Raw genomic sequence first — 27,183 nt, 5'->3', positions numbered from 1 at the left:
ATGCTACTAGTGTGTACCATTCAAATGCTTTGAAAACTCTCTCAAAAGATATATAAGGTTCTGTGTGAGGGGTTTAGTTGTAATAGGGGGGAGTATACCTGGGTATATTTTTAGCATTTTAAAGTGATTTTGGGGGGATTTTTAAGGGATATAATAAATACGAGTTTATTTTTTGAATTTTTTTGACTGATTTAGTGTTGCAGTCCGTTGCAGTACCTTGAAGGTTTCTTCCTGTTTTGTGTATATAACTTTGTTTTGCTTTGGGTTTGTGAAAACAGCAAATTATGAACTGAACTAAGAAGATTAATACATTAAATACATGCACATTAGCTTATCGTTAAAAACTAAATGATAAATGCAACTAAATTAGATAATGAATGGCATTAGTAGTACATACGTGGTGTGAAGCAGCCCCAGAGCATCTTGATGTTTCATTTGAGTCCAATGGTCCAGTAAGCCATATATATCTGGCAAGCATGCCCATTGCCAACTAGGTGCACTATCCAGCACCAAGGGCAGGGAGCTGACCTCAGAATAGCAGTAATAACGCATTTCCCACAATCTTTTTTTATCCATGTCGGTCAGCCTGGAATAAAACAGAGAGATACAATTTGACCGAATATATGAGGGAAGCTGCAGACAAATGATAAAAAAAATCTATAAAAAGCTTGCTATGAAGTTTTATGAAACAGCGCCTAGAATGCAAATTTTCACAATCAGTCCACATGTACTCACCCACTACACACTTGTACATACACTAGCAAATCTATATTTACTGGCTAGGAGAACCGCACAGCCAGAACAAACCTGTATCAGTATGACACAACAAGTCACAGACCACATCACAAGTCACCAAGTGAAAACACCCACATCTAACACTTAACTTACAGGAAATCATTTTAGAAAATTAATCAGTCTCAGTGCTGGCCTAAGTCTTGGTGGCCAGATTCTAAGGGGCAGAGCTACTTGGGGTGCAGCTCATGAGGGTAATTAGTCTGTGGAGTAAGGAAACTAAATGTATGCGAGATGCAGTGCTTGTAGGATGCATAGTATTAATTCAGAGGTTGTGAGGTTTTGGTGCATGTTGCCAGTCAGCAGTACGGGTGAAAGTGGTTAGTAGTAAGTGAAGTAAAGTCAGATATGTATAAGAATGTACATATGGGGGTAGTAAGATTTGTGGAAAGTAATTTATCTAATGTGAAATAGTTTAATTTAGCGCTAAAATTCCTAACTGGCAGTCTGGAAAAGCTTGCACTAATTCAACCTCTTAAAGACTAACCTTTTGCCCCTATTGTTTTCCCGTAGTTTTGGATATTGTAAGGGAAGACAAAAGAGCACTCACATCTGAGAAAATGGTAATAGAAAAGCACGAGTCAGGGTATAAATGCAAGAAAATGTTCAAGTTGCTGAATATCCCTTTGAGAACATTTAAAGAAATCATTAAAGCTAAGGGGTGTATTTATAAAATGTTGGCAGAGCAAAAAGCTCTGTGAATGTCTGGGTTTTAAATTTGCAGCACGTAAGGAGCACAGGAAATTCCCATGCTCCTCAAGTCCATCTAGTAGCCATAATGCGCTGTGAATCTAAAATGCAGACATTCACAGAGCTTACAGAGGTGATATGAAATGCTTATGAATACACCCGTATGTGTATGGTGTTTTCTAAATATTGCACATCAACATAAACACTCCATTGCTGTAAAAGCATGGTGGTGGCAGTATCATGCTGTGGGGATTCTTCTGCAGCAAGGCAATGACCCCAAGCATTAATCCAAAACTTCACAAGACTAAAAACAACAATTTTAATGTTTTGGAATGAGACAAAGTCCAGATAGCAATCCAATAGAGACTTTATGTGTGACTTTAAAAATGCTGTTCAAACACAATCTTTGAAAATGTAAATCCTTGACATAACTTGAGCAGTTTTGAAAAGAGCAATAGGTAAAAATTGCATTTGCTGACAAAGTCCACTGTCGCTGAGGCTGTTGGTGAAAATCGTGCTTTTTCATCAAACCATATTAGCTTAAGGGAATTCCCTAGACTTGTAATTTAAAGGGTGTGTATTTTTTTTCCATTTCACCCTCGAAGTAGTGTGAGAAAGATCCTCTTCTCACAGTATGGTATTGTTTAAATTTGTTTTGGCATTGACACATGCCCCCCCCCCATGACAACGCCACAAGTTTCTCATACATTTTCTTGTATATAAGCCCGAAAGATGGCCGGAACTAACAAGATGTGCCTCCCATAGACTTTATCAGGGCTTTTTGCCAAGTTCAAGTTTGCTGAATTTGAAACAGGATTTGCCAAACCCTCAGCAAATTGAACACAGTCAGTCTATGAAAAGTAATCTTTTACACAAAAGTGAACCTCCAGAGCTGTTACTCTTGCTTTGTTACCTAGTGTTTTACAGATTTTGAACACGCATACAGCAAATTAAGGCTGGAATGTCTGAAAGCTCTTCCTGCATGTTTATTCTAGGTCTGAGCCCCAATATTCTGTTAGCCATACTTTTCATACTTACTTTTTTATTACCTAGTAATAAAAACAAACTGAAGTTTTACATTATAGAAAGTCAAAGTCAAAGATAACATGCTGCCTTTAACATGCTATTTGACCATTTCCAGGTAGGGTATTCCATGAGTGTGATCTCCCACATTTGCATCACAATGTAACCATGACTGTCTAAGATCAGATAGTGCTCTGTTTTCTGCAAATATTTTCTTTAATTCAGCTATGATTTGTAATCATGTCTTAGTACTCATTTAATTAGAGCAATATCCACGGTTTTGTCGGGAGTAAGATTAGCTCCTTGAATTAGAAATTTCTATGATATTTAGTGGGCATTCTTCCAAGTAAAATGATAGCCATTAGTTCAATATCACTGAATATACAGTCTCTGGATAATGGTTTTAGGTTTGTAAATTTTCAGCTGGTTTACTTTGCATTCGTTTACATAATTTATATGATGCAAAAACTGTATGTGCCTCTGGAGCTTTATAATCATTATATCTTATTTAACCCCTTCATGACTGAGCTTGTTTTTAGTTTCTGTTCGTAAATGACTGACACACTTTTGACATTTTTGCTGTGTGATTCTTCCACGTCAGTAATATACTTTCTTACAAAGTGCACCCACACATATTATATATTGTTTTTTAGAGGACAGATAGGGCTATATATTTATATCACATATGTGTGTCTAACGCCTCACTTAGGACAAATAAAATATAAAAAAAGAGGAAAAAACCGTTTAAAAAAAACACTTTTTTCCCAGTTTTGATTTGTAGTATTTTTTTTACAAAACCAGCACAGCAAAAAAAATGCAATAAATACATTCATTTATTTGTCCCTTATTTTATTTTATTTTTTACACATTTTTTTATTTTTTTTACACTTTTCACAATTTTTTTTTTTTTTTACACTTTTCACTTTTTTTTAAACTTAAAAATGTTATTTTATTTATTTAATTATATCAAGCAGTCATTGTGAATTAATCTCACTATTACTGCTTGATAAATTAATACATTTTTGGTTATTATCAGGCTGCTTCAAACTTCAGAACAGCCGATAATAAGTTAGTGACACTGATCCTGCAGCAGTTCAGGATTCAGCTGTCACTAAAGGTTTTCTGATTGTTGCAACAACGATCAGCAAACTGAAACATTCTTCTTTCAGGAATAGATACATTATGTATCTATTCCTGAAAGTGAAAGAAGAAAAAAAAAAGCCAGTATAGCTTGAGAGAGATATCTCTCGATCTATACGAGCTGTCAGAATGCCAGCTAAAGCCGGCATGTTTGCCGGCTCTGCTGTGACTCTCAGACACCCGATCTTCAGGTATCGGGTGTCTGAAAAAGGTTAACCCTTTCATTAATGGATGCCTCTAAACTTAGGCATCCATTAATGAATGATAACCGCTGATTCTCAGCGGTTACCAGCCTTCTAGTGCAGCAAATAACTCGTCACGTACAGTGTACGTGACGAGTCATTTGGTCCCTTTGTGGCGGGACGTACAGTGTACGTCTCCCGTCACGAAGGGGTTAAAGTAACACTAAGTAGTTAAACCTTAAAAATTAGTTCAAGTACCTTAACTATTAACAAAAATGTAGCTTATTTGTGCATCACTCAGCTGTAGATCCTCAAATCATCTCTGAATTTGTGCTGACATTGTCTTTCCTTCTTGAGGGAGGCTACTTTTATTCCCCATGGTCCCTGTGTATGTTGCAAAGTAGCAACAGCTCCAAACTTGCTTCCATGATGGACTAAAATCTCAATACAAACTAGTAAACTAAACATGAGTTTGTTGTCCATCATGGGAGCAAGCTTGGAGCTTTGGCTAAATACAACATTAATTAGAACATTTACACTTTGATGGGAACAGTTAAGGTAAAGGGACACTTTGATGGGCACATTTTGTGACCTGTCTACAAAAAATTCTGGCATACTTGCCTGACCTCACAGTCCTACTTTGAGTGGCCAAAGGAAAAACAAGGATCGCAAAACAAAGTGTCATTCGGCTCGGCTTGGATTTTAACACTTTTAAAAAAATAGGAAGATTAAAAAAACTTTTTTTAAATAAATTTTTAAGACAGCTAGCTCAGCTCAACTGTTTCCTGTTGGCCGACACCTGCTAGAGTCTTGTAGCAGGTCCCGGCCAATGAATAACAGCTCTGCCTAGTTGTTATTGTTTAATGACAGACCAATTTTACTTGTCCATATACATAAGTGTAAATGGGGTTTCTTCATATGTGTGTATATTACATTTGGACAATGTGGGATTTTTCCTGCACCAGGTAGTGATGCATAATTTCTTTTTTTATGTGTTATGTTTATTGTTTGTATTTCCTTTTAATGTATGTATTTTGTTCATTTAAAAAACACAATAAAAAAACATCTGATTTAAAACAAAAATGAGTTTTGTAAAAATATCCAGTTACTTTTTAACTTTAAAAATGCCGAACTGTTCCATAAATCCAGTACATATGTTATCTGTTTTTAATAAACAAAAACAATAATATTAATCACGTTTTCAAACAATTCTTTTCTTTTCAAGATATATATATTTTTTGCTGTTAAAGATGTGACAATCTGCCACAGTTATGTGCTGTACAATATCATGTTACATGACCTTGCGCAGCCTTTGGTTCTTAGACACATTGTCTACAGTGTGTAAGTACCCTTTAGGTTAAAGGAACAGTATTTAACTGAATACAATGCTGAACTACACATGTTGCCCTCAGCTGGTAGTAGTAACATCTATCAGAGTAGACAACAGAAACATGCCACAAATATTTTGTAGACCACACTACCCCCTGCATCTAGTGTTTTTTAATAATCTAGGCCTAAAAGTTTGTTAAAATATCTAATATCTAATAGTCCTCCTACTTATCTATGCGCTCCTTCAGTGTCACCTACAATTCTAACTCCTCCCCTCCTCTTCCTCTTTCTGTAGGGGTCCCCCAAGGCTCAGTCCTTGGACCCCTTCTCTTTGCCATCTACACCTCCTCCCTTGGTCAACTAATAACCTCACATGGCTTCCAATACCATCTCTATGCCGATGACACTAAAATTTATCTTTCCACTCCACAACTCTCCCCCTCAGTGTCCTTGCGTGTCACTAATCTACTAAATGACATATCAGTCTGGATGTCACAACATTTCTTAAAACTCAACCTTTCTGCTGCAAATATTTGGGGAGTGTTTAGAAAACGGTGTTCCGGTAATTGAGCGGCAATGGGGGGGTGGCTGCTTCATGACGGCGGACGGATGAGCGTGGAGAGCTCCAGGCCCTGTGTTCCTCCCTGACGAGCGGATGGGGGATAGAAAGCTGATACACTGCCCGATACATTGACGCACTGATACACTGCTCGAACTTGGAGATCCGAGGGCCTGCCTACTATGATATAGGCGCCTGCTTCTGCATGTATGCATGAGACGCTGAGGCATACCGTCAGCTGAAACAAAGCAACTGCCAGGAGACTTAAAGCAGCAACGGTGTAACAGCATAATGGCAGCAACGGTGTAACAGCAGCAGCCAATTCAAAGTCGATTTAAAGCAGCAGTAGCAGCAGTAGCGGTGGGTAAAATAAAACAGCAGCAGCTGAGGTGTAACAGCTCAATGGTTGCCAATGACACTCTCAGATCATGCACCAGTAACAGCAACAATTTTGTTCGCATCACCCCCACCACGCCCATTTAGCTAGAAGCTTAACGAAGCCCTACTTAGAGATCAGGGAATACAAAAGGAGACCGAACGGGATTTAGAACATTTTTTAGGGAGAATATTTTATCTGTATCATCACCGACGGTACTATGGGAGGCACACAAAGCGGTTATTAGGGGTAGGCTAATCTCCCAGGGTGCTAGGAAAAAAAGGGAACGCATATGCAAGGTAAAGGATCTCTTAAGCCAAATAAACAAAATAGAGGCCCTGCACAAGCGCTCTCTTCAAATATCCCATCTGGCAGACTTACTCGCGCTGAGAGAGGAATTAAAGAGTTTAATGTTCCAACAGACTAAATATAACTTTTCCTTGGTCTCAAGGCGATTTTATGAATGGGGGAACAAGTCGGGTAAACTATTAGCAAGGGCTATACGCCATAAGAGAACATCAGGGTTTATCCCCAGAATTAAGTCGACACAGGACCGGATGGTTCATTCTACCCCGGAGATTGCGGACACTTTCAGAATACTTTTCCAGTCTTTGTATAAGGTTTCCGGGGAGAAAACAAAAGAACAACTGGTCATTGATAAAAAGAGGATACAACAGTATTTATCTAAAAAGATGATTCCCAAAATAGGAGAAGAGGCAAGTGAAGCATTGGAGGGGGATATAACCTTGGAAGAATTAAAAAAGGCTCTGGGTTCAATGCCGCTAGGTAAGAGCCCAGGCCCTGATGGACTACCAGTAGTGTACTATAGAACATACCAAGAAATATTGTTGCCTTATTTTTTAGACTATATCAACTCACTTACACAAGAGGGGAACTTAGCACAAGAAACTACATTGGCGCATATTACAGTGATACCTAAAATAGGAAAAGACCCTACGAACCCGGCCAGTTATAGACCTATATCCTTGGTGAATAACGATATCAAATTGTACGCAAAAGTGCTGGCCTCTAGATTACAGCAGTACCTCACCGCATCTGATCGATGCAGATCAAACAGGCTTTATTCCTGGTAGAGAAAAATGAGACGGTGTTATGCGTACAATTTCTATCATCCATTATGTACGAAGAGGGTTACACAATTCGCTGCTGCTATCAACAGATGCCGAAAAGGCATTTGACAGAGTGGATTGGAACTATCTGTTTAGTACCCTGGAACACTTCGGACTCGGCCAGAAAATGATAACTAGAATACAGGCAATGTATCACCAACCTAGGGCCCAGATAAAAATCGATGGTACCCTATCGCAACCCTTCCAAGTATATAATGGGACCCACCAAGGATGCCCTCTTTCCCCAATTCTTTTTGCTTTCTTTTTGGAACCATTACTAGTCTCAATTAGGGAAAATCCCAGCATACATGGAGTAAGGATGGAAGGTTGTGAACGCAAACTAGCAGCATGCGCAGACGACATACTTTTTTACATCCAGCAACCACATACAGGTGAAACTCGAATAATTAGAATATCGTGCAAAGTTCATTTATTTCACTAATGCAACTTAAAAGGTGAAACTAATATATGAGATAGACTCATTACATGCAAAGCAAGATAATTCAAGCTGTGATTTGTCATAATTGTGATGATTATGGCTTACAGCTCATGAAAACCCCAAGAACCCCAAATCCACAACCTCAAAAAAGTAGATTATTACATGCAATCAAAAAAACAAGGATTGTACATAGAACAATATCGGACCTCTGAAAAGTACAAGCATGCATATGTACTCCAGTACTTGGTTTGGGCCCCTTTTGCAGCACTTACTGCAATTACTTTTGCACGATATTCTAATTATTCGAGTTTCACCTGTATAACAATCCCAAATTTGATGAAGGAATTGGAGGATTTTGGCCAGAGTTCGAACTTTAAAATAAGCATTAACAAATCAGAGATATTGAATATTAATATACCCAGGGAAGTGGAGGCTCAGTTACAGCCTCTTTTTCCCTTTAGTTGGCAGCAACATAAGATGAAGTATCTAGGGATCTATTTAACCCCACAGATATCCGATTTATACCAGATGAATTATGTCCCTATGCTGAATGGATTGAATGAAGAGCTCGGTAGCTGGAGGCGCCTGACTATCTCGTGGCTGGGTAGGATTAATTTGGTAAAGATATATTGCCCAAATTCCTATTTTTATTTCAGACGCTACCAGTCACGATTCCCAGGAAATACCTGTCCATACTACAATCCAGGGTTAATAAATTTGTTTGGGGCCCCAGTCATATTAGAATTTCACATAAGACACTGAGACGCCCCAAATTGAAGGGAGGACTGGGTCTACCAGACTTTAATAAATACTATATGGCCGCCTCTCTATCACGTATAGTGGAATGGGTAGTCCCAACATCTGATAAAAAATGGGCAACTGTAGAGGAGCACTTATGCCAGATTAGATTGAGAACAGCATTGTGGATCCCGAAGAATTGTAGAGTATTACCGGGAGATACCTCCCCGCTCACGCTAACAACCTTTAAAATATGGGACTTATTCTGCACTTGTTACCCATTGTGCTACTGGAACCGCCATGAGCCCGCCCTTGCTTGACTACTCCATCGGCCCTACCGAGATACCAACCGGCGGCACTTCCAGCTCCTATGATTGAATGGCACAGATGGCCCTAAGGCCCAATGTCCGGGATCTGCCACCGGCCAATAGCCTGGCACCTTTACCTAGTATACTATGCCAATTGTACCTGTTCTTGTTGATAACGCTATTGTTACCTTGTTTATTGTTTGTCTATTGCCTTGCAGGCTGAGATGCTGGCACTGTTTAGCATCCCGTGGGCTCCACGCTGCTCCTCATCACCCACCTACAGCAGCCCTCGCCGTGGAGACACGGCGGCGATGGTTACACCGGAGATGAGGTGCAGGGATAGCCCTGTGAATATACTCTTACCCCCCCCTCCCTCCCCCGGCACTGGTTCTAGTCTGGATGATCCCAAGTCACTTAACCAACCTCACAGTTGCTGTAGTTAGCATCGATTTTCCCACATTAACATAACTATGTCTGGACAATCCCTCAAAATTATCTCGCACAACGTGCAAGGTCTTAACTCACCCCGCAAACGTAGGCTCGCCTCCAACTACTTTTCATCCCACCAGGCCAACATCGTATGCTTACAGGAAACTAAATTTTCCATGACCTCTCATCCCACTTACTTCCACAAAAACTATCCACAGATATTCCAGGCTATGTTCTGTGAAAAAAAGAGAGGTGTTCTCATCGCATTCCATAAAAACACCCCATTTGTATGCACCCACGAAATAGCAGACCCTACGGGTAGATATTTATTGTTAAAGGGCACAATCTTCGATGTGGACGTAACACTGCTTACCTACTACGCACCCAACACTCACCAAACTCGCTTTTTTTCCCACTTATTGGCGGTGGCTGAGAAGCATAAAAGGGGAACCCTAATAATGGCTGGGGACTCCAACCTTGTCCTTGACCCCAAGCTCGATAAATCTGGTCCCACAACATCCCCCACTCCTCACCACACCAATCTCACGCTTTGTCGGTCACTTCCCCGATTTCTGTCTGGGAAGCCCACAAAGCGACCTTACGGGGCGAGCTCATCAGTCTAGCAACTCGCCGAAAGAGGGAACGGACCAAAAGGGTTTCAGATCTCTCCACCACGTTGGAGAGACTCGAGTCTGACTGGAACACTGCCCCCTCGATCTCCTTACGGAAAGAGATTGACTCAGTTCGTTTGGAACTGAACCTCCTCTTAAATGACTCCGCTGGACTAAACGCATGTTCTATGCGTGTTCCAACAAGCCTGGCCCCCGGTCAGGCTCCGTCTCCCCAGTGGAGCCATAACAGCTAACCCATCCACCATCCTTGAACGTTTCTCCTCCATCCTCTCTAAGCTGTATGGCAAACCCTCCACTTTCCAACCTCAACAGGCTGATGCGTTGTTTAAGGACGTCGCCCTATCCACACTCACAGAGAACATGAGCTCTCTTATGGCCCAGGACGTTACTCCAGAGGAGATCCTTCTGGCAATCAAATCCCTCAAACCCTCCAAAACACCTGGCCCAGATGGATTCTCGGCCCTGTATTACAAAAAGTATTCAGACACCCTGGCCCCTCATTTAACGGCCATGTTCAACTCTCTAAAAAAGACTAACAATACCCTCCACCCAGCATCCCTGCTAGCCCATATAGTCATGATCCCCAAACCTGACAAAGACGTCCTTGATCCCCATAACTACAGACCCATTTCATTATTTAATATCGACGTTAAACTCTTGGCCAAGATATTGGCCACCCGCATGAACACAATCTTACCAGACCTAATAAACCGAGACCAAGTGGGCTTTGTACCCTACAGACAAGCCTCAGACAACACCCGGAAAATTGTTCATCTTGTACACCACATGCACCACGCCAACATCCCCGGAATGCTCCTATCACTAGACCTCCAAAAGGCATTTGACTCTATTTCCTGGGACTACCTCTTTTATGTCCTCCGCAAATGGGGATTTCCGACCGACTTTCTCCTCTGGATCAAAGCCCTATACAGCACACCAGCAGCCGCAGTCAGTTACCTCAGTTATCTCTCCCCCACTTTCCCAATTCTGGGTGGTACTCATCAGGGTTGCCCCCTCTCACCCCTTTTCCTCTTAGCCATCGAGCCTTTAGCCCACTTAATCCGAACTAACCCCAATATCCACGGTATCACCAAAGGAACAGCAGAACATAAACTCCATATGTTCGCAGATGACCTGTTACTCACCCTCTCCCAACCTATTCTCACTCTTATGCTCATTTGCCCAAGTCTCTAACCTAACGGTCAATAACGATAAATCTTGCGCGCTTAACATCACACTGCCATCCCGGCAGGTGTCAGACCTCACCCACAATTTCCAATTTAAATGGCACGCTTCCCACATAAAATACCTTGGGGTGCACATCTCCAACACCTACGATACTCTTTACGCCGCCAATTACCCCCCGCTCTTTGCCGCCCTCAAGGACCCCTTGTCCTCCTGGACACGACACAACCTTTCCTGGATGGGCAGAATTAACGCGGTCAAGATGACTATCCTCCCTAAGTTGCTATACCTTTTCCGCACCTTGCCCATTCCCCGCAAAGCCCTAGCGCAATTCCAGGCCCGGGTTGTGTCCTTCGTCTGGGGTACAAGACGCCCCAGGGTATCCAAATTCACTTTACACACCCACAAATGTGATGGAGGCCTAGGCAATCCACTATGGGTAGACCTTGAGGCGGCGTCATGCACACCATACTCTATATGTAGACAAACCCAGTGCCTCCCCCCTTTCTTTCTCTTCCTTCTATTTCCACCCTGTTTTCTGGACTACAGCACTTAGGATTCCCTTATCCAGGCTGTTCTCCCACCTTTGGACGCTCAACTGTCCCGAGGAATCTGGTGACCCTGAGTCCCCAATTTTGAACCACCCAAGATGTCTAACGTTACCATGTTCCTCTGTAATGCTCCCCTCAGTATTGACTACTGTACTGCATTTTGTATGTTATATATGTTGTTATAACCCAATAAAAACTCTGAAACAAAAAAAAAATATGGGACTTAATTCGCCAGCAAAATAGGTGGTCCTATAATTCGCCCTTATTATATCTGTTGGATAATAAGTATGTTATCCCTGGTAAGGAGGATGTGAGGTTTCTTACTTGGTTAAAAGAACAGGACATCCAGTTACATCAAATTATAGAGAATGGTAAGATCTTGCCCCTGGAAGAAATTCGGGAAAGATGGGGAACGTATAGCTGGGACTTTTGGTGCTATAGGCAGCTGGCGCATTTTGTTAAATCTCTCCCCTTACCAATAAGATCACTGGCAGAATTAAATCAAATTGAACTGGTGCTAGTTAATATTAGATCACCAAAACATATGATATCCCGGTTCTATAGGGCACTGATGGATCTGTCTACGGGGGGATACCCACGCTTTTTGGCTCAATGGGAGGACGAATTGGGCAGCATACTAACAGAGGAGCAGAAAAAAAAGATAATGCAATTATGACATACCTCCTCAATGAGCTCAAAGGTTGAAGAAAGTAACTATAAACTATTAGCGAGATGGTACTTAACACCTTCCAGAATGGGGAAATTTAACAAAAACTATTCAAATGAATGTTGGAGGAAATGTGGCACAGAGGGTACATCGGAGCACATATGGTGGTCCTGCCCAGTTATTCAGGGCTACTGGCAGAAAATAATTGACTATATTTGTGCTATAACAGACCAAAAAGTCCCTCTTGAACCTTGGATATGTTTGTTCCACTGTACAGTTAATAGCAGTGGTCGCCTTTTTGAAGGGAAAATTTGTACAACGCCACTCGTCTTTGTCAGGAGTAAATGCTAGGGTTAAAGCTTCAGACTTCTGAAATTTATCTTCAAATTCGATAGGGCACCAAATGTTTTGAATTCTTTTAGCAGAGCAGGGAGAGAGATTTTCAGGACTGATAAGGAGAAAAAGGAGTTAATTTGCATACGCGGAGATCTTAAATTCCTTGTTTGCTACATGGATTCCCTTTATATCAGGGTTGTTCCGTACAGTGTACAGAAATGGTTCCAGCGATATGAGAAAGAGTAAAGGGGAAAGAGGGCATCTTTGGAGCGTACCGTTAAATATCTGGAACGGCCCCGAATAAATTCCATTCACTTTTACTTGAGCTGTGGGACCGGAGTAGAAGTCTCTGAACCAACACAGCCTATTGTGACCTAATCCCACACATCTTAAAATGCGTACGTCCCTAGGAGGATGCAGGGCTTTGAGGTCGAGGAGGCATGATGTAGCAGGTAAAACCAACCTGGTCAAGGTGTATTAGCGAGGGGATAGAAGAACGCAGACGATTTGCCAGAATCTTAGTAAAGCGTTTTAGATCGGCGTTTAATAGGGGAAATAGATGTAAGTCGATGGAGAGACCCTCCGCACTCCTCACAGCAGTCCCGGCCAGATAAGAAAAAAGTGGTGCTCGCAGTGATGAATTACCACGGATGGCGCCGTGCAAACACAGGAAAGTCAGGAAATCACCAGCACTCAGTAGTAAAGATAAATATGTCCCTTTTTATTGGACAGAAAGCGTCACAGACATCCAAATAAACCGACGTTTCGGGGGCGCGGAGGCTCCCTTCCTCAAAGTAGAAAGATGTGACAATATGGTAACAATCAAACACCACATACTGTATATACCCCATGTAGGTAATTAATGATTGAAAACACACCCTCAGTGATGTCATAATGGCGGCAAATAAGCCATATTTAAAGGTCAAAAGAGTAAAAAACGAACAGAGTACAAATTGAATAAATAAATAGAAAATCATACCAGCAGTAAGAGGATCCAAATCGATGCTGTGGCTGCATAGTGGTAAACATGATCGTGACCTAGGTACAAACTCATAAAATGATAACAGCAAGATCATAGAAACATGCAGATTTCAATCACTATAGAGCGCTGGTGCAGGAGCTATCTGTCATAGTTTGCTAAGGAAACGAAAAGACACAATTCTCGAGTGTCTCACAGCGCAGGCGCCAGGACTGCACGTCACAGATGATGTGTCAGAAACGAAGGCTTCCTGGATTGTTATGGAGACAGGAGATCAGTCTCTCAGTCATTAAGTGCGCATGCGCCGGGACTGAATATAAATGCTTTATTTCGAAAGACAGCGGCAAACGGCCAATATAGCCAATATGTAGGCACAACGCTTGGCACTCCCAGATCAAAAAACAGCAACATTACCAGGAAGACGAGAGAAACAGCTCTCGAGTGTCTCACGGCGCAGGCGCCAGGATTGTACATCGCGAGTGTTGCGTCAAGAACAAAAGCTTCCTGAATTGCTAGGGAGACAAGGAGGTCGGTCTCTCAGCAATAGAGGACGCATGTGCTGGGGCTAAGCATAAATACTGTAATTCAGACGATAGTGGCAGACGACCAATATAGCAGTATGTAGGCACAGCAATCGGTATTCCTGGATCAAAAAAATATAAAAAGAAAAAGGATAAATGAAAAACAAACAAGACAAGGGTGCACGCCATAAAATTACAAATATAATACATATAAAGCCAAAAACAGGAAAAGGAAAGAGGAAAAAGGACCGATGGAATAACATTGAAAACACAAATAGATTGAGACGAGCACCAGTCAGAGACGGAAAGCAATAGACCAATAGAACTGGGATATATTATTTAGAGAAAAAAATATGACTATCCCAACTATATATATAAAAATAAATATGTAGTATAAAGGTACAAAATTGCTTTAATATAATGTCAATAGATAAAAATGGGGCTATTCCTATCAGTGTACGACAGGTGCATACACTCCAAAAATAGAAAAACATAGAAGATATACCGTATTTGCCGGAGTATAAGACGGTGTTTGAGACCCAAAAAAAAATCGCCCGAAAATCGGGGGTCGTCTTATACGCCGGGTATACTTCGGTATACTGTATGTAGCTTCGGCTACATACAGTATACCGCGCTGAGCCAATCACGGCAGGCTTTGCATTCTTTAATACAAAGCCTGCCATGATTAGCTCAGCGCTGAGCCAATCACGGCAAGCTTTGCATTCAGTAAATACTATTAAAGAATACAAAGCATGCTGTGATTGGCTAAGCGCTGAGCTAATCACGGCAGGCTTTGTATTGGCTCAGCGCGGTAGTAGCTGAAGGACGGAAGATGGAGGACGCTGCTGGGATCCTGGACAAGGTAAGAGATTGTAATCCCGAGTGTGGCTCGGGGTTAACACTTATGGTACTGAAAATTAACCCCGAGCCACACTCGGGAATACCGCCAAGGAGGTTAGTAAGTGCATTTAAACATAGTTTTGGGCTATACTCGTCTTATACGACGAGTATAGCCCAAAACCTATATTTTTACACAAAAAGTGGGGGGTCGTCTTATACGCCCAGCCGTCTTATACGCCGGCAAATACGGTATATTAAAATTGATGCTTATAATAGGGTTAGTCTATCAGATAACAAGATAATGATAGAGTGGTATTAAGTCCCCTTGGTTTAACCGTATTGAGTGTATGGATCCAAAATGCTTCCCTACGTAATAATAAATTATCCCTATTCTCACCTCTATAGGGTCTCGGCACATGTTCAATAACCATAGCTTTTAATTCGTGTGTCTGATGATTTGATTGGGCAAAGTGCATAGCCACTGGCTTAGTTGGATCAATGTCTTTTCCTTGTTTTTTATATTCAATAGCCAATTTAATATTGTTTTTTTATATTCAATAGCCAATATTTAATAGGGGAAATAGGGCGATAACTAGCACAGAGAGATGGATCTTTGCCCTCCTTGGGAATTACCGAAATAAAGGCCCAGAGAGAGTCCAGAGAGAATGTAGAACCACTAGATAAGGAATTATAGGCGTGCACAAAGTGCCGACTCAATGCAGATTCGAAAGTCTTATAATAGGACAGCGAGAAACCGTCTGGTCGGGGGCATTTGCCTGCCTTGGAGCTTTTGATGGCAGCATGTAGTTCCTCGATAGTTATAGGTGATTCCAGTGCGTCAGAGATCTGAGGGGAGTGGAGGCATTTGACCCGCGGAGAGATAAGAAAAAACCCTGATTCTCGTCCTCCACTGGCGATGGCATGAAAGAGGACAGTATATGGTACAAAGAGGCATAAAAGTCTTTAGATGCCTCCGCTATGTCGACCGGGCGATGAACATCCTTTCCCTGTTTAAGAGTTACACGAGGGACATAAGACTGTGTCCTCTGTTCCCTCAGTGCATGTGCAAGAATACATCCACATTTGTCACCAGATTAATAAAATAATCGCCTGCACTGTGCCAAAGAGGCCTGGGCTTTAAAGGCGTATATGGATTGAATCTTCATTCGGTTCGTAGAAAGTTCTGCCCACACAGAGGGGTCAGGGTATATTTTATGCTGCTGCTCCAGGACATGCAGTTCCTGGAGAAGACGGGATAGCTGTGATGTCCGCTATCTTTTAATTCTGGCTCTAAGTTCCTCTAATAAAGGGCTTGTGTGCTTCCCAAACTAGCATAGGATCACTATCAGGAGTCAAGTTTATAGAGAAATAGAGATCACTTTCACGTAGGATCTCAACTCGTATGGTTATGTCCTGTAGGAGGGATTCGTTTAGTTGCCAGTATCAGGGTTTTGATGGAGGATCTTCAATCAAGGAAAGCCATATAGATACCTGGGCATGATCCAACCAGGTTATATTACCTATCGTAGCTGCATCTAAGAGATGAAGATCTCTATGTTTGAGTAGAAAAAGGTCTATGCGAGAGTAACTGTGATGAAGATGAGAGTAGAATGAATATTCTCTATCAGTAGGGGAGAGTAGAGCTCGATCTGTAGCCTTATACGAGGAACGATGCAGACCTGATATATCTTTGGTCAGATCTAGGGCAAAATGAAAAAGTCTCCCCCAAGATTAAGACTCCTTCCGTGAAGGCTTCCAATTGAGAAAGAACGGTGCGAAGGAAACTAGCTTGGCCAGTGTTAGTACCGTATATAGATGCTAGAGTGACCTTGGTGCGGCCAAGAAAACCCTTCACAAAGGCAAATTGGCCCTTAGGATCCAGTTAATAGTCTAGAAAAGACCGTGGTGCAGTATTAGCAACAAAAATGGAAACACCTCTGGATTTCACCTCAGAGTTTGTGCTGTGGTATCCTATAGGGTAGCATCTGTCTCTAAGGATAGGGGTTTTGTCTGATCGGAAGTGAGTTTCTTGTAGAAATACTATCTGTGCTTTCAGTCGTCTAAGATCCTTAAGCAGAATCTTTCTCTTCTCGGGTGTGTTGAGGCCCCTCGCATTCAGTGAAGTGAATTGGATTAAGGAAGACATTGTGTAGCCAGGTATAGGCAGCGTCTCAATGGAGAAAAAAAGATCAATTTAGTAATCAAGAAAGAGACCTGTTCCACCCTCCAGGGGAAAGGTGGGGGAGGGAGAAGGGACACGAGGAAAACAAAATAGAAGGGGGGGGTGAGGGGGAGAAGGTGGATAGCAAGAAGTAAGATAAATAGATAAAGTTGTGAGAGGAGAATAGGTAACAAGCAACAAAAAACTAGATGAAGCAAGCAAAGCCTTAGTTACCAACCCTGGGAGCGAAAAAAAATTCCCTCAGGGAGAGTAAGGCCCATTGGGGGATAGACCAGTTCTGGAGTCGTGTAGCAATACAAACACACCTGGTCCACGACTCATGATGAAAAGGATAACAGAACAACCACATTTTCTTTGTTTTATCAATACAAATTAATTGGTGCTTAGAGCGCATCCAATAAAAGAGGGTAACTTAGGTATAGGTCTAATGTGGCCGGGTCACCAAAGGTCAGGGATACTACCTAGGTACCGAGGTAAGGAGTAGAGAGGGTATGATAGGATGTCTCCATAATGGCGGTTATGGTTAAGGCCAGGATTTGTGGTCAGTAAGTAATGAAGCCAGTCTGGAACCTTGATAGGGGCAGCGTCCAGGAAAGCAAATAATTCCATAAGATCTTTAGGTGTTTTCAGCAAGAACCTTGCACCCGCTTTCTGGATAATCAGATGGAACGGAAAGGCCCATTTGTATGTGGCCCCAGAAGTGAGTATAACTTCCAATAATGGTTTCAGCAGTCGTCGCATGTGTAGAGTATTGCTGGATATACAGTATCTGGAAAAAGATGTATCTGGGCCCCATCAAAATCAATAGAACCTTTTCTCCATGCATTTTGCAAGCATTGCTTCCTTTTTCACGTAAAGATGGACGTGGCAGACAACATCTGTAGGTCTGTGTGACGGGAGAGGTTTCGGTCCCAGGGTTCTATGAGCCCTGTCGATTTCTATAGGAGTGCCAGGAGGAAGATCCAAGTAGAGATTGAATATAGCCTGTACAGGTGAAACTCGAATAATTAGAATATCGTGCAAAGTTCATTTATTTCACTAATGCAACTTAAAAGGTGAAACTAATATATGAGATAGACTCATTACATGCAAAGCAATATAATTCAAGCTGTGATTTGTCATAATTGTGATGATTATGGCTTACAGCTCATAAAAACCCCATGAACCCCAAATCCACAACCTCAAAAAAGTAGATTATTACATGCAATCAATAAAACAAGGATTGTACATAGAACAATATCAGACCTCTGAAAAGTACAAGCATGCATATGTACTCAGTACTTGGTTTGGGCCCCTTTTGCAGCACTTACTGCAATTACTTTTGCACGATATTCTAATTATTTGAGTTTCACCTGTACTGTGACCTCAAGATCCGACAGATGGGTGGATTCCGGCAACCCTCTCAGCCGGACATTATTTCCCCTGCCCATGTTGTCCTGATCATCGAGTTGGAGCAATTAAAGTTTTTTTAATGCGCATGTGCTCAGATGTTGCTGTTATGTTATTAATCAATAAAGAAAAATTTGTGTAAAGTATATTGTATACGCATAAGTAGAATTATACGTATACTGTAGTATCTTACAATATATCCACATACCTGTCAACTGTCCCAGATTTTCAAGGAAAATCCTGACTCTTAGTTGATTGTACCTGGACTGTGTTGTCCCAGAAACACAGTGTGAGCCTCACTAAGTTCAGTGAGAAGCTAGCTAAACATATTTTTATTAGTTACATAGTATTTGAGGTTGAATAAAGACATAAGTCCATCAAGTCCAACCTATTGTGTATGTATTTATGTTTGAGCAGGTGTGTGCGTGTGTATTAGTCCATGTGGGATTTTGCTCTTAGGCGTACCTGTAACCCTATATGTTATGGTCTCCGAGGAACTCATCCAGGAGTTTCTTGAATGATTCCACACTCTTAGCTGAGATCATTTCCTGCGGCAGCGAGTTCCAGACCTTAACCGCACTGGAATTTTTTTCCACCAATTTTTGGTTGTGCCCTCTGGTCTTTGTTACGGAGCTAACCGTAAACAGTTTGTTTATAATGTTGCTGTTACCCTTAGATAGTTTATACATGAAGATCATGTCCCCCTTAGTCTCCTAACCTTCAAAGAGAACATATTTAATTTTAACAACCTTGTTTCATAGTTCAGGTCTTCGAACCCCTTAACAAGTTTGGTTGCCCTCCTCTGGACTTTTTCCAGCTCAAGGACATCCTTTGAGTATTTGTGACCAAAACTGGACCGCATACTCCAGATGTGGCCGAACCAGTGATCTATATAGTGGCAAAATTATAGACTTGTCCCTGCAATACATTCCCTTCTTAATGCAAAACAGGACTCTGCTTGCTTTGTTTACAGCAGTCTGGCACTGCACGCTATTCTTCAGTCTGCGGTCTATAATGACCCCCAAATCCTTCTCCGTTTCTGACTTCCCTAGTGGCACACCCATAAGTGTATAGTCCATTTGCCTATTTTTAACTCCAAGGTGCATTACCTTACATTTATCGACAATGAACTTCATCTGCCATACAGTTGCCTATTCCCCAATTTTCTCAAGGTCCTCCTGTAATGTTACAATGTCTGAATCTGTGTCTATTACCCTCCCGATTTTTGTATTATCAGCAAACACTGAGACATGTCTACTCACTCCCTCCCCGATATAATTAATAAATAGGTTAAAAAGCATTGGACACAGCACAGAACCCTGGGGCACGCCACTCCTGACCTCTGCCCATTCTGAAAAGCTGCCATTAACTGATAGTCTTTGTGCACGTTCTTGTAGCCAGTTTTCTATCCACGTGCACACTAATTCATCTATGCCCATAGCCCTTAGCTTGTATAACAAGCGTTTATGTGGCTTGTCGAATGCTTTGGAAAAGTCCAGATATACTACATCCACCGGCCTCCCCCCATCCAGATCTCTACTTACCTCTTCGTAAAAGGTCAGCATGTTGGTCTGGCAAGAACGACCCTTCCTAAATCCGTGCTGCATGTCAGTTATTATGCCCTGTTCCCTGACGAATTCCACTTAGTAATCCTTAATAATTCCCTCTAATAGTTTACATACTATGCATGTCAGACTAACTGGTCTATAGTTCCCCGGTTGGCATTTTGACCCTTTTTTGAATATAGGAACCACATTAGCCCTTCGCCAGTCACTTGGCACTCTACCAGCCATTACTGATTCCTTAAAAATGAGGAACAATGGTCTCGTTATCTCCTTGTTCAGTTCCTTGAGTACCTTGGGATGTAGATTACCTGGTCCTAATGCTTCATTTGCATTTAGTAGTTTAAGCCTATGTTGCATCCCAAGTTTCCGTCAACCACTCAGGTGTATTCCTTGTTAAATGTTGTGTTTTTTTCATGTACATTAAACTGGTCTGTTTCCTCTGTGAATACCGACGAGAAAAAAGTATTTAGCGCCTCCGCCCTCTCCCTGTTGTTTGTGAGTAACGACCCATTTATGTCCTTTATTGGGCCTATCTGTTCCTTTCTCCCCTTTTTACTGTTTATGTACTGATAGAAAATGTTGGGGTTATTTTTACTAACTTCGGCGATATGTTTCTCACATTCAATTTTAGACGCCCACACTGCCAGTTTACATCTTTTATTAAATTCTTTGTAGTTTTGGAATGCCAATACTGTCCCCTCTGTTTCAAACTTACTAAATGCAATTTTTTTCCTTAATGTGTTGTTTTACCGTTTTATTTAGCCATATTGGCTTTGTTTTTGATCTTTTACTTTTGTTACCATTAGATGAATTAGAAAACAGGTGCTGGTTGGCTAAAGTTTTCAGGATACTTCACAATAAAGATTATACACATTTGAGTATATTTGCCTACAAGGGAGGGAGGTGTCTGATGATCATGATGCCTCATAACTTCTCGACAAAGTATGGTAGAACAATGAAAATGGTACCACATAGGTGTATACATTTATCCTCACTCTGAGACTAAAGATTATTACCTAACTGTAATTTATTGTTCTTTTATTGCAAGGTACATTTGTCTTGGTCAGATCTACGAATCATACAGTTACATCTGGTGGCTTGTGAAAGTGTCATTGCCTAACATTTTCAAGTTACAGTTGCATGGCATTTTCCCGATTCTGCTACAGGACAAGAGTTGGGCCCCTCCTTATTGTTGCATTACATGTGTAACTTATCTGCGTCATTGGCTAAACAAGAAGAAAAAGTCCATGCCTTTCGCAGTCCCAATGGTGAGGTGGGAACGCACCAATCATAGTAGTGACTGCTATTTTTTTAATGATTCCCCAATTGCAAAATAGATCTCAAGAAAGAAGAAGTGGATTGTGGAATATCCAAACATTCCATGCGCACTGCTGTCAGAGCACAATGAAAACCAGACAAGCAAAAGGTGCTAGTTAAAATATTTATTAAGAACAGTGTCCACAGGAGCAAGCAGAATCATAAACCGGAACAAGCCAGAGTCAGGAGCCGGAGTGGGTAGTCGTCCAAGCCAGGTCAGGAACACAGAGATTAGAGTCGTCAGGAACAGGAGCCAGGAAATCAGCGTTGTCAGGAACAAGCCAGGAGCAGGAGCCAGACGAGAACGTCAGCCAGGATCGGGTCATACACAGAATCAAGATACTCAGAGCAGCAGGAATGCACTAGCAGGAAGACCACGCAAGGGCAAGGTCAGACTGGACTGAGTGGTTTATATATAGTGAGTGGTGTGACATCATCACTCAGAGACAGGAAACTCCCATCTGACTCTCAGATGATGCTCTCCTGTCTGGCCATAAGAGGGAGCCTGGGAGTCTTGAGCAACATTTCAGAGTCTGCTCTGGCAAAGAAGGAAACAGGTGAGTAAAATGACAGCCAAGCCAGAATGCTGCAAACCAGTAAAGTCAGGGTGGAACCCTGACAACTGCATCCTGTACCCCATGGTGAGGACTTGCCTATTCCAGATCCACCAGAATCCTACTCTCTAGTCTCAGATGATGATAAAGACAATGAGCAGGATGCAGCTGATCTGGGGCCATCGATGTCAGCGGACCCAATCTTTAGCCCACCATATGCTCCTCCTGAACCACATCTAATTTCACAGGGTGAACTAAATGACACAGTCTTTGGAATTGTCTAAGAGTAAGGCAGAGCTACTGGGCTCCAGATTACAACAGTGGAACCTCTTGCAGAGAGATGTCAGGATCTCCATTTTCCGTGATCGCCAAAAAGATCTGGTTCAGTATTTCCTAGTGGAAGGTGATTTGGTTTATTGCAATGATATCGATGGCTTAATGACAGCCCTAAACATTACTTACAATCCAGATGAATGGAGATTGTTCATAGATTCATCTAAAACAAGTCTAAAAGCTGTTTTATTGCACAATGGCAATGTTTTGCCATCCGTTCCTGTCGGGCATGCTGACTACATGAAAGAAACATACAAAAACATGAAATGGCTGCTGAGGTGTATAAAGTATGAGGAACATCAGTGGCAGCTCTGTGGTGATTTGAAAGTTGTTGCCCTGTTGCTTGGCCTGCAGGGTGGATACACATAGTACTGCTGTGTCCTCTGTGAATGGGATAGTCTAGCCAGAGATTCTCATTATGTCAAGAAAGACTGGCCATCACAGTCATGGGAGCCAGGAAAGAAAAGTGTTCAAAATCCAGCTTTTGTTGACTCTCAGAAAATGTTGTTACCACCGTTGCATATAAAGCTGGGGCTGATGAAGAACTTTGTAAAGGCTATGGACAAAACAAGGTTTCCAATATCTCCATGAAAACTTTTCAAGACTTAGTGAAGCAAAAAATCAATGAAGGCGTCTTTGCCGGTCCACAGATTCGAGAACTTATCCGAAATTACAAGTTTGATCGTCTGTTGCGCGGCAAGGAAAAGAAGGCATGGGAAGCATTCAAGTCCGTGGCAACTGAGTTTCTCGGGAACAGCAAGGCAGATTTGCTTAGGTCCTATAAAGCACTTGGTGCAAACATGTCACTGAAAATTCACTTCTTACTCTCGCATTTAGACTATTTCCCTTTGAACTGTGGGGCAGTGAGTGATGAGCATGGGGAGAGATTCCACCAGGATATCGCAGGCATGGGGAAAAGATACCAAGAGAAATGGAGTCTGTCCATGCTTGCTGATTACTGCTGGAATCTCTCCAGGGATGATCTTACTGCAGTTCACAAGAGAAAAGCCAGAAAGCACAGTTTAGATACCGAATAAAAGTGGAGCAGTCGTTTAATCTGATGTTAGAACGTGTCAGTTTTTCATGCACAATTCATGAAAATGTTACATGAAAAATGAATAAATGAATGGAAAGTTATGTTAATGGTATCAATTAGGGATGCACCAATACTTTTCAGATACCAGTGCCGATACTTGGCATTTTCATGAGAACTACCAGGGTTGCAGCTGGGACCTGGCACTCCATCACTGTCCTGAAATAATTAGTCTGTATTGTTTTAGAAAAAATGTCCCATGGCAATAAACAAAAATGTATCAGTACTTGTAAGTACTTGGGCAAGTATCAGTAGTGTACTTGCAAAAATGGTATCGTGCATCTCTTTATTTATATTTAGAAAAACAAAATCACACATTAAAACAAATCCCAGGAGCTCCGTATGCTCCTTGCAAATGACAGCTGCCTCCTAACTTTTGAATTTTTCTCTAGTCTACTCTTGGAGCTCGAAAAGTATCTGTACTTGTACGGAGTTCGGTACTTTGTATCGGTGCATCCCTAATATCAATAAAAAGATAAATGTATAATGATTGGTGTGGCACCATTCTCATTGCTATATCACATTTTGCAGAAAAGTTATAGAGCATAATCGCACATCCCCCTCATAATTTTGAATTATTTTGATGCAATTTTGACCTGAAGCTGTATCTTGGAAACTGGAGCCAATTAATACTCAGGACCTAATTTTCCTTTATTAGTGACACAATTCTGGTAAATTTAGCTACTGTCATTTCTGAGGCATTCCCCTTGTAGACCAGTGTAATTTTATGAATGAACAATATTTATATGTATATAACACAACCAAGAAGGTATTGTTCATTAGTAAAATTACACTGGTCTATAAGGAGAAAGCCTCAGAAATGAAAGAAGCAACATTTTACCAGAATTGGGTCACTAATAAAGGAAAATTAGCTCATAAGTATTAATATTTATATGCCTAGCATTATATATGCCTGTACTAAATAAATAGGGAAATAATAGGCCTTTTGTAGAGCTGCTTCTCTTGTAATAACCCTGTATTATCCTTTGGTTGTTTTAATTTACAGGTACAATAGTGGTGGTAGTGAATCTGGGCTTCCATTCAAGGAGTAGTTCTGAACAGCTATCCAGTGAATACACAAATTGTGAATCTCTTTAGCATTCTTTTGTATTATAATACCTCTTTGAAGGTGCTTGTATAGATGACATGACTCAATTAAGGTGCCTGGCCTTCAATTAAGTAGGAGGTCTGAACATCCATCCAGGGAATACACAATTTTGTGTCTTTGTTTAACAATCTTTTATATTATGTCTGCTAGCTGCAGACATTTCGATAAAGCCTACTATAATATTAACTCAAATTCCAAATCAACAAAGCAATTTATAAAAGGAAATGGTAATGAAGTATTTTGATTTTGACAGGTGAAATAATTAAACACTGTCCAAACCCTCCAAACGCTAAAAGAAGGTGACAAAATGTAACTTTTTATTTGTGAAATTGCAGATACGAATGCATGAGAGTTTTAGAGTTTCCATCTCTGTGGTAGAAAGTAGTAAACAACAAATTATAAAGTAGCAAGTTTCTTCATCTCCTAGAGGTCTTCTTTACATGCTTGATATGCAGCTCTCCATTTTTCTAGGTCAGGACTGCACTGCAGCAATTCGGCAGACAACTTTTGTGCAGGCATGCTGTCCAATGTGTATTCTTCCTTATGTTGTATGTTTATGCACGAAAAAAAGCCAGGATTACTACATCACTCACACATGGGTTGTTTGCATAAACTAAACTTTTTGTTTATGCGCATGCCTAAGCTGGAAACCTCATTCATGAAACATGTTCATTCGGTTCCTGTCACAAGGTTGTACTCTGGCACATCCATCATTTGTTCTTCTGTAGGTCAGTTCTGTGTCACTTGTAGAGCGTGTCAGTTACATAAATAGCATCCTGCTCTGCTGCTGGCTGTGCCTTTGCAGTTATTTCTTTTTTTAATCCGTGTGCAAAAAAAAAAACCCCAAAACATATGAGATACCCTACAGGGCTGGACCCATGGTGCTTGAGCTCAGGTTTGCAAAACCCACATGGAAAAAAAGGTGGAAAAAGCAGGGAAAATCACATGAACAGTAAAGGCATGTCAGGGCATTCTAATGCAAACAAAATACCAGAACATGACCTACTTACGTTTTCCTTAGGTATTTTCTTAATTTTGCAAAGTTGCTTCTCCTCCCAACATTTTAGACCATTTTTTCCTAAGTTGATCTTTAGAATGCTTGACTCCATGTTTCTGCAGAACATTCACAACTTTTTCCATTATGGTGTCTTTTCTGGCATTACGTCTGGAATAAATTGCAAACAATCTTCCTTCTGCAGGATATGCACCATATCAACCATCTCACTGACACTCATGGTGAGGTCTTACTTCATCCTTTCTATGATTTTTGCCATCAGAACTGAATTCACGCTCGAAAGACATCAGGCAAACAACACCTGGTTGCGACTAACAGATTATGTGGATTGGAGCAACATTCACCATATTTATTTCCAGATAATATTTGTACAAGTCATTCTGAATTGAGAAAGCTTGATTAGATGACCAGTGAAACGTCTTTAAAAAAATACGAGTCCAGTTGCCTTGACTTATTTTTTACAGATATCTACAGTCATGGTCAAAAATATTGGCACCCCTGCATTTCTGTCAGATAATGCACCACTTTGCGCAGAAAATTGTTGCAATTATGTTTAGGCATGCTCATGTTTATTTATTTTGTTTGTATTGGTATGGCACAAAAAAAGTAAAAAAAAAAGCCAAATCTGACCCATTCCACACAAAACACCAAAAATGGACTGGATAAAATTATTGGCACCCTCAATTAATATTTGATAACACAGCCCTTGGAAAAAATAACTGAAATCAATTGCTTCCTGTAACCATCAATTAGTTTCTTACACCTCTCTACAGGAATTGTGGACCACTCTTCTTTCGCCAACTGCTCCAGGTCCCTGATTGGAAGGGTTCCTTTTCCCAACTGCTGTTTTGAGTTCTCTCCACATGTGCTCTATGGGACTCAGATCTGGGCTCATTGCTGTACTCTTCAGCCCTTTGTCTGAAACCATTTCTGGGTGCTTTTTGATGTGTGCTTTGGGTCATTGTCCTGCTGTAAGACCCATGACCTCTGACGGAGACCCAACTTTCTGACACTGGGCCCTACTTTGCATCCCAGAAATCTTTGGTAGTCTTCAGATTTCATAATGCCATGCACACAGTCAAGACGTCTAGTGCCTGAAGCAGTAAAGCAACCCCAAAACATCAGTGAACCTCCACCATGTTTGACTGTAGGGACTGTATTTTCTTTCTTTAAATGCCTCATTTCTTTTTCTGAAAACAGTAGAATGAGGGGCTTTACCAAAAAGCTGTACTTTTGTCTCAGCTGTTCACAGCACATTCACCCAAAAGGATTTTGGCTTCCTCAGGTTAGTTTTGGCAAACTCCAATCTGGATTTTTTTATGTTTCTGTGTCAGGAGTGGGGTCCTCCTGCGTCTCCTACCATAGTGTCCCTTTTCATTCAGATGGTGACATATAGTGCGAGCTGACACAGTTGTACCGTGCCTGAAGGTCAGCTTGAATTTGTCTGGAAGTTGATAGAGGGTCTTTATCCACCATTTGAACAATCCTTTGTTGCAATATTTGATCAATTGTTCTCTTTTGTCCACGTCTAGGGAGATTAGCTACAGTGCCATGGGCTGTAAACTTCTTGACAATGTTGCGCACAGTGGACACAGGAACATCAAGATCTCTGGAGATGGACTTGTAACCTTGAGATTGTCCATGCTTTTCCACAATTTTTGTTTTCAAATCCTGAGAATTCTTTGCTGCTCTTTCTTCTCCATGCTCCGTGTGGCACACAGACACACAACAGAAAGGTTGAGTAAGTTTTTCATCATTTTAACTGGTTGCCGGAGTGATTT

The 27,183-nt window shown here is 41.3% G+C and overlaps 1 protein-coding gene across 1 annotated transcript in view; it reads right to left on the bottom strand.

The window, feature by feature from the left end:
* Positions 1-27,183, bottom strand: part of PIK3C2B (phosphatidylinositol-4-phosphate 3-kinase catalytic subunit type 2 beta) — a 311,550-nt gene that overhangs the window by 146,951 nt on the left and 137,416 nt on the right. Inside the window, 1 exon segment of the mRNA XM_018567816.1 lies at positions 398-586. Coding sequence (XP_018423318.1) covers positions 398-586 — 189 coding nt within the window.

Source organism: Nanorana parkeri, unplaced genomic scaffold, assembly GCF_000935625.1.
Source record: "Nanorana parkeri isolate BGI_ZX_2015 unplaced genomic scaffold, ASM93562v1 scaffold1098, whole genome shotgun sequence".
NCBI classification, from domain to species: Eukaryota; Metazoa; Chordata; class Amphibia; order Anura; family Dicroglossidae; genus Nanorana; species Nanorana parkeri.
This window is presented reverse-complemented; position numbering and strand designations above follow the sequence as displayed.